The 8700-nt window shown below is 40.4% G+C and overlaps 2 protein-coding genes across 2 annotated transcripts; both read left to right on the forward strand.

The window, feature by feature from the left end:
- Positions 1-2960: 2960 nt before the first annotated feature.
- Positions 2961-4662, forward strand: LOC116310581 (nucleoredoxin-like protein 1). The gene is made up of 3 exons (XM_031727427.2): positions 2961-3943; positions 4048-4137; positions 4263-4662. The coding sequence occupies exons 1-3, from the start codon at positions 3552-3554 to the stop codon at positions 4636-4638; spliced, it is 858 nt and encodes a 285-aa protein (XP_031583287.2). The 5' UTR covers positions 2961-3551; the 3' UTR covers positions 4639-4662.
- Positions 4663-7068: 2406 nt separating this feature from the next.
- On the forward strand, positions 7069-8486 carry LOC116310570 (nucleoredoxin-like protein 1). The gene is made up of 4 exons (XM_031727415.2): positions 7069-7144; positions 7431-7678; positions 7918-8007; positions 8129-8486. The coding sequence occupies exons 2-4, from the start codon at positions 7443-7445 to the stop codon at positions 8484-8486; spliced, it is 684 nt and encodes a 227-aa protein (XP_031583275.2). The 5' UTR covers positions 7069-7144; positions 7431-7442.
- The last annotated feature ends 214 nt before the right edge of the window (positions 8487-8700 follow it).

Raw genomic sequence — 8700 nt, forward strand, 5'->3', positions numbered from 1 at the left:
GCTGAAACAGGGAAACGCTAGAGCATCAGCACCTCAAAGCTCAGTTAAATGTACATGGAAGCACTGACACTCTGCCAGCTGTGGTTAAAGCTGCAGTGGCTAAAATATCAAAGTATTCTCTTTGCCTCCTTTATTGGCACACTGCAGTTTTATTTAAGCGCAGACATGAATGTCCCGAAATGCAGTTGAGACTTCTTTTAATTAGTGCCCACTGGTGTTTGCCTGCCCTGTAACTACATAATGGTAAGCTTTGGTTACAGCAAGCCACCATTACTTCTCCTCATTCATTGTGTTTATACTCATTATGCCTTACTCATTGCTGACCAGTGAAGCGTGCTCGTACTACACCGGCTGCCCTACAGTTTCATGATATTTGCATCGGAGATTAAGAGTTTGTTGTTGGATTAGAACAAAAACATTTAATTAGTTAAAGAAATTATAGTCAAGGGAGACATTTTTAGTCTTGACCTCTGCGAGAGTAGCTTTGCATGATTAACAGTTCACAATAATCCATGTTTATGTTACAGTAAGCTTTGGTGTAGCACCTCATCCATTATTTCTCTTAAGCAAATATTTTCTTGATTGGCAGCCTCTTGCAATCAAAAGACTTGAACAGGTGGTGGGAGCTGTAGCTGCTGTGACCATGTTAGGGTTATCCCCCCTTATTTACATCAAACGGAGCCAATTTTAGGAACGATTTGTTGTAATATGAGTGTTTGGAGCATTCTGAAGTCTGAGCTTTTGACTCACATTGATTACCTCAACATATCCTCACCTCTTTACTTGAATGTTTGGCCAAAAATCAGCATCCACCACTCTAACCGTGTACATCCACTTCGATATCACTTGCAATCACACTCAAACACACTGCCAGAAGGCCATTTCCACCAACTGCCAGACCCACTTCATGGATAACCTCAGGTATACTAATTTCTTAGATGATGCTTTCACCACATGTCTGAAATCAGTCTGAGATCTCTTGCTCTCAAACATTACAGTTCATGATAAGAGGAGCATAACTGAGTTACATCGACACCTGTACAGTACAGCCATGCTTCTAGGCTTACCTAAAAAAAAAAAAAAAAAGCTTCAGCATGTGTTGTGTGCATTTGGTCACATATCCAAAGCATGTATTATTCAAAGGAGCGTATGCATGTGCGCGTGTTTTGTGCATTCATGTGCAGTGACGCATGTCTGTGTGACTTAGACTAATCCTATTAGGGCTCTCTCCCTCTCTCTCTATATTTACCTCAACCCTCTCCCTGAGATTAACCCGGGTATTTTCTGCAAGTGCCTCTGCAGATCGCTAAGCACTTTCCTACAGTACAGCCTGGAGTTCACCGGAACCAGGCTCAAAACTATTCACTCTCTCAGTTAATTCTGCACCCTGCCTGTTAAATCAGCCTTAAAAACAGGATACAAAAGAATCAGTATTATGCTTTGATGGCTTAATGGGTGATATCAGACTCAAGCCAGCAAATTAAGCTGCGAAGGGAAGATTGAAACAAGCCCATCCTACCTTTGCAATCCAATTTGTCTTCTTTTTCCATCCCTCCTTTACTCGCTCCCTTCTTGTCTTTAAGTAATAAGATTTCTAGTGTTTAGCTGGAGTTTTAGGGCACACACACACACACACACACATCCTCTGCCCCTCAATTACAGCGCTGCCACACCTCCAGCTATCTGTAATCTCCCTTAGAGGACCGCAGAGTGCAGGGTGAACAAATTACAGAGAAAGGGGTGAAGACACAGTGAAAGGTGCCACTAAAATAACAAGCTTCACAGGATTTAAATGAAGAGGAAAAAAAAGCATATGAAATAATATAATGGCTTGAAAGACAGGAGAAAACCCGGATTCCCTCTATGTCTTTTTTGTGAGAGCCGAGGAGTTTCAAGGTGAGGTAAATTACTTGTGTATATTTAGCTGCCACTGCACGTACAAAGATTGATGGCCTATTAAATTAGCTACTAACAAGACACGGCAGTCTTGCTAGTGTATATCAGGAGCTATATTGATCAGCTTCGAAAAGTGAAGCAGATTATTGTGAAATAACTTTTCCAAATGTAAGATTTAAGTTTTGACCTTTCTAAGCCTTACAGTAAATCCTCTTTTTTTTCCAGGTAAGGTCCAGTGCTGCTCAATTTCAGATGTATTTCTCCTACATTAGCCTCGGACGTTTCAGTGCAGAATGGTAGTCTCAAATAGATCTGGCACAGCTCAAAGCCACAGAGCCAAATCTAATTTGTGAGGTTATCGCTGTCAATTCACAGCCAGCAGCGACTTCTGCAACAGAAATACAGGCTGGGCAAGACAGATAAAGCATATTTCTTAGCTTTTTGGCCTGAACTGTATTTCTATATCTGAAATTTATCTCTTATGGGTCTTTTTTGTTTGTTTGTTCTGAACCATAAGTTGGCTCTTGGAAAACACCATTTCATAAAAGCTTTATTCATACTAACTCGTTCTAGCTGGGCTGTTGTATTGTCAGTTTGTCAAATTACCATATTTCAAAGGGACAACAGGAAGTTATCTTTTTTTAAAAAAAATTATAAATCTTAAAATTTGCTCCTTTAAAAGGAACCAGCATTTATCAAACAATTACTCCCAATTTAGGGACCTGGCCTGCTGGTTCGTAATGGTGGCATCTTAATAACTGGCCAAACTGAAATAATGTTTGACAAAATAATTGGAACTGCTGCTTTCCTTCCGCTAAATGGTCATGATTAAGAACAAAATGTGGTATCGGTCCCTCTGAATCAATTTTTTATACAACAGTGTGGGGTAATCATTCATTATTTTCATGTAAATTACCATTTGCTGTTCAGTCACAGTTGGATGCAACAGTGACTCAGCTCATGCTTTGTTTGAAATTCCCCCCCCCCCCCAAAAAAAATCAAAAAACTTGGCATTTTGTGTAAACAAAAGTAATTTGTTCAGGATAGATGTAATCACTGTCTACAGATTGCACCTCTAAAACACCAAAGCAGTGACATTTTGAAAAATGGTTCTAGCAATTTTTAAGCTTTAAAGGCCCTGAAGCAGATGTTCTTAATTATTCGTTGATGCTGATGGAATCCAACATGAGCACAAATAATCTGTCAAACTTGTTTTGACTGTTTTTTGTTTTGCGTGGGCAGTAGCAATGCTCTGGATTCACCTGTAAGTGCACCCAAAATGTCACAGACACTCCAAACTTGATTCTTGCTTATTTTGTCGTGCATATTTGTTGAAATTCACAAGATACTAAAATATTTCAGATTTAACATCCTGAGACCTCAGCTCTTGTTTTGGATGGATTTTCAATTTCTCTTAGCTATTTGGGATCAGTTGGACCTGATAGGTCTAAAAACGAAACATTACCTATGAAAAGTGTGTCCTCAAGTGTGGACAATGGGTTCATATTACTGCATAAAACAGTGACGTCTACAAAGTATAAAACACTTTATTGAGTGAAGTATAAAGTATTGAAAACCCCAAATTTAATGCCCTGGGTCTCAGGGGTTTCACACTAGTGTCAGCCACAATCACAGTTTGGAAAAATGAAACATTTATGTATGCAACAGATAGCAAAACAAGTCATTATTTCAGGAATGTGCTGTACAAGGCACCATACATGCATATTGTTGAACATATGTACATAAAACTTCCTCTAACCCTCCGTGTTTCCACAGAGGGCCTTTATCCTTTCACATTCCTGTCTTTCATCATGGTTGACCTTTTCCTAAACCGAGTTCTCATCGAGAACAACTGGGACCAAGACGAACTCAACACTGAGCGTGAGATCATGGGGATTCTCGAAAATCGCATCGTCATGCTGTTCTTTGCATCTGCTGAATGTGAAAAGTGCCTGGAGTTTGTGCCTGTTCTGAACGACTTCTTTAAGAGACTGAAAGATCCAGCATACATCGAATACCCGAAACTGCTCGCACTCATCTACATCAGGTTCCCACATCTTCTTTAATTTATATGTCTGTCTTATACATATGCAGTTACATAAATATATCTATTTGATCCATTTTGAGAGTCCCAGATTTCTCTCCCTCTAGTTTGGACCAATCAGAGGAGAAGCAGGAAAAATTTCTCAAAGAGCTGCACAAAAAGGTTCTGTTTCTGGCCTTTGAGGACCCGTACAGGAAGTGAGTGTTTAAATATATGTGCATATATTTAAGCTGTTTGTCAGTGCAACCAAGTCTGCAGGACCACATAACTCTTTGTACAAAATTAGAGTATATTTTCATGCCAGTCTATTTCTGTTTTTCAGGGAACTGCAGACCATGTTTAAAGTGAAGGATGTACCAACAATAGTGGTCCTGCGTCCCGACGGTTCTGTCCTCTCTCCAAACGCTGTGCGGGACATCTGTCGTTTCGGCTGTGACTGTTTCCAAAACTGGCAGGAATCGGCTGAGCTTGTTGAAAGGAGCTTCATGCTAAACGAGGAGTTTGACAACCTTAACTTGCGCAGCGCCACTGACCCTGTGAGGAGGCTCAAGTACAAGACAGAGGACGACAAACGCAAAAAGAGATGGTGGAAGTTATGGGGGAAGGGAAGAGATGGAAATGAAGAGGAAGAGGAGAAAGATGGAGCATGGGATATCAAGAGAAATGAGGGAGATAACAATACCTGGAGGATAAGATGAGGAAAACATATATCATATAATGTATTCTGTATGCTATCACTCAGACATTTAGGAGAAATATTTTTGTTTTAGAAAGAAATTTTTATCTGCTGTTCCAGAAAATTCATCAGAAATGTTATCAAGATTAACTGCTATAATTCATAATTAGGAATTTATGATTTTCAGTCACATGCAGTGGTACAGTAGGAAGGTCATGGGTTTGAATGCAGCCTATGTGGAGCTTGCATGTTCTCTCTGTGTTTGAGTGGGCTGGCTTTCTCCCACACTCCAAAGACATGAGTGGGTTTAGGTTAATTTGTGAATCTAAATTCCCTGTGAGTGTGAATGGTTGCCTGTCTCTATGTGTTAGCTGTGCAATAAATTGGTGACCTGTCCAGGGTGTATCCTGTTATAGCTGGGATTGGCTACAGCCCCCTCATGACCCTGAATTGGATAAGAGCGAGAAGATGGATGGACGTATGAATAAGTAAACCGGGGACTGTTTTCAACAACCATCAGTCTTTGTTTTTGAGTTCAAGTTTATTTTACCCGTTTTTCTTGGTGTGCCCATCTGTATATGTATTGTGCATATAAATTAAAAGGTTTTTTTAAGTGGGGAAATGGGGGAAAAAAACCCTCAGATTTTTTCATACTGTGTGCACTAATCCTTTTACAAACCAGCACAATCTGGCTCTGTCAGGTGTTTTTTCTCAAGCCAAAGACTAATGCAGTTGTCGTCTTGCACAGTTTTGCACTCTGGCTTCCAGCTTCTCTTTCTAATCAAGTTAGAACCAGTTTGGGATCTTCTTTGTAGGGTGAGGTTGGTGCACGCCATTGTAGGGAACAGTACAGTTTTGTCTTGTTTTTTTTGTTAATTTCCTGAGTGGAATAGCCTTCATTTCCTAGAACAAAAATAATCTGTTGCGCTTCCAAAGAGTTTCTTTTTATTAACCATTTTGAGACTCACTTTAATGTTGCATAAGATGAAAACAAATTTCCTTTTCTTAAAAAAAACAAGCAGAGAGCAGATGTAGGCTATAAAGCAGACTGTTTGAAACTAGCATCTACTATTACTGCTCATCTGTTGTTGTGGATACCTACTGTATATGTTGATGGTGTTTTTTCTTTTTTTATATTTTGTTGCTATTATTCCTTTGGTGATATTCACCACCACAAGAGATGCCACTGTTTTTATTCAGAAAACACAAACATGTACAAACCAATCCTGCCTAAATATGTGAGTATCGATCCCCAGGATTCCAATCTAAAGCTCTACAAATCAATACCTCCTTATTGACTTAGGATCAAATTACTGTGTATAGCAAGAGAGGACTCACATGTATACTGGCTACTCCAGCTGTGCAACTCTACAGACTTGTTTCTTTCTGCTTTTCTTCCCTCTTCTTTACCCTTTCTACTGACAATATAATTCTTCTGGCTAAGTAATTCAAGACATATCAGCTCCATTTCCAGCAGCATCAGGCAGCTGTTTTCTGAGCAAATAATCAGTGGATTGTACGTGTGCTGCTCAGCATGATAAAGAAACAAGGCTAGTGAAAAAGTCCAGCTTTCTGCAGCTAACAGTCAAGATATAATATTTTCTCACTGTGGCGGGGAGACAAAAATGAATGCTAAAAACAGGTAACAGGTTTAAATTAATCAGATACTGAGACTGATATCTGCTGGATATGTAAACAGGCAACTATTTTCTACCACACTGTTTTTTTTAAAAATAATATTTGGGCAAAAAACCCCCTAAAAATATACATGTCATTGCATTTCTTGGCTATGTTTAGGTGCTGGCGCCTGCTTGTTTTGTAACTGAAATTAATGTCTTGTCAGTGTGTTATTTACTTTCATAACACTGTTATTTGTCTTTGCTATTCTTTGTTAACTACGTCTCATCAGAGTTTGCACTTTGTTATTTCATAGTTAAATGTGAATTGTATGCTCTCCAAAATCATTAAATTCTCTATTCTTTTAATATAAACAGTGCCTGTATCACTGCTGTGCTTTCATGGCCATATTGTAGTGTTCCCAGTAGAGCAAATCAAACTATCACTACGCACATATTCCCTGCGGTTCTGCTATTCCATTAGTTACTGAATGTTAAAGGTCTCACAGTGGCTCACTTCATTAAGGTTCTTTTTCTTCTTTTAAGCATGTCTCTCATTCTGTAATTTCTTCGCTCTTTATTCAGACAGACTTGATTGTTCAGTCACTGCTTTCACATACACACACCATCAGTGCGAGCACTTCATGTTCCTTGTCCCTCTGTCACCTTGTCTTTCAATCCCTCCCTCCCAGACATATGAGGGGAGGTGGAGAGCAGAGACACAAAAGAAGAGGTAGTGAGCAGCTACTGCCACCAAGGTGAAGGCGAATGAGTGAATGCGATACGAACTGGCAGACTGGGAAGTGATTCTAGTGTGATAAAGGAAGAGGTGAAAAGAAATATAAGGCTAGATTTTGAAGGCTATTTTCTTTTTGGATTTGCTGCCTCAAGGAGAGATAATATTTGTTAGAGGTAAGCAACTGTGAGGATTATCCGATTTAACAGCAAGCGAGATTATATATGATTACTGTAATCGATTTGGGAGAGTAGAAACATACAGTGAAACACAAGGCAAAGCCATTAAAATCACCCAGATAAATATTTGCAAATGTCAAGACTTTTTACTGCTATTGTGAAGCCTTTAATGTTCTAATGTGTGTTATGCTACATGGTTTGAGCTTTCACAACTGGCGGTGATGTGCCTACGCTTTCTTGATTAATCCAAAGCATATTAATAGCTTTCCTTCTCCCTTTGTAGCACCCCTTCATCATGGTGGACTTATTCATTGATCGGGTCCTGCTAAAGAACAACAAGGACCAAGATGAGCTGGACACAGAGCGTGAGATCATCATGCGCCTGCAGAACCGAATCCTGATGCTCTTCTTTGCTTCTGCTACGTGTGAGACCTGCAGGCAGTTTGCGCCCACGCTCTCTGACTTCTACAAACAGTTGACAGATGAGTTCTATGTGGATCGTGCTGCTCAGCTGGTTCTCCTGTACATTAGGTAAAACACACAGAGGCACACATATAGGTGTTTGTTAGAATTGTAGCGTCTAACACTGGAATAGATTTTCTCCTCTGCTACTTTATTAAACTAGCCTTGTCTCTAGCTCGAATGTAAATTAAACTTCATGTGTATGTGCACTTGCGTAATGCATGTATGAATTTCCTTAAAGAAATACAAACCACAAGAAATATGACATTGGGGTATTTTTTACTGGAGTTTTCCCTTTCATTCTCTAGTTTGGACCAGTCAGAGGAAGAGCAAGAAAGTTTCCTCAAAGAGCTCCCCAAAAGGTGCCTGTTCCTGGCCTATGAGGACCCCTACAGGAGGTGTGTGAGATTAGCCAGTTAGAAGTGTGTATAACCTGCTGGTGGGTGATGGTAATGTAAATATACCGCGCTGCATAAATCCATTAGCTCTACGCTAGTGTGTGTGTGTGTGTTTCCGCAGGGAGCTGGAGGCTATGTTTAATGTGGAGGAGGTGCCCACAGTGTTGGTGCTGCGTCCCGACTGCTCCATCCTCATCCCTAATGCCGTGGATGAGATACTCCGCCTTGGCCCAGACTGCTACCGCAACTGGCAGGAGGCAGCAGAGCTCATTGACAGGAACTTCATGAACAAAGAGGACTTTGAGGAGAAGTCCATGCGCAGCTTCAGCGACCCTGTGAGAAGACTGAAGTATAAGGTGGAAGATGAAAAGAAGAAAAAGAAGAAGAAAAAGCGAAAGGGGTGGGGTGGAGGTGGAGATGAAGGTGTGGAGGCGGATGGAGGAGCGGGCGACAAGGAAGGAGGGGGATCACCATGGTGATGGAGACCAGGAACGGGAGAAAAACACTGCTGATTTGCCTAAAACTTGCTGCTGTCCTTTACAGAAAAAAAATATCGCAGATATTTCAGTAGAAATGTGAAGCTGATCTTATTGTGACTGCCTTTGCTTCTGTGGTAAGCAAAGATCGTGGTCTTACAACAGCTCCAGTGTACAGTACGTGGGCAGCAAACAACAAAAAGAAATATAACACTAA

This window comes from Oreochromis aureus, linkage group 6 (assembly GCF_013358895.1).
Source record: "Oreochromis aureus strain Israel breed Guangdong linkage group 6, ZZ_aureus, whole genome shotgun sequence".
NCBI lineage: Eukaryota > Metazoa > Chordata > Actinopteri > Cichliformes > Cichlidae > Oreochromis > Oreochromis aureus.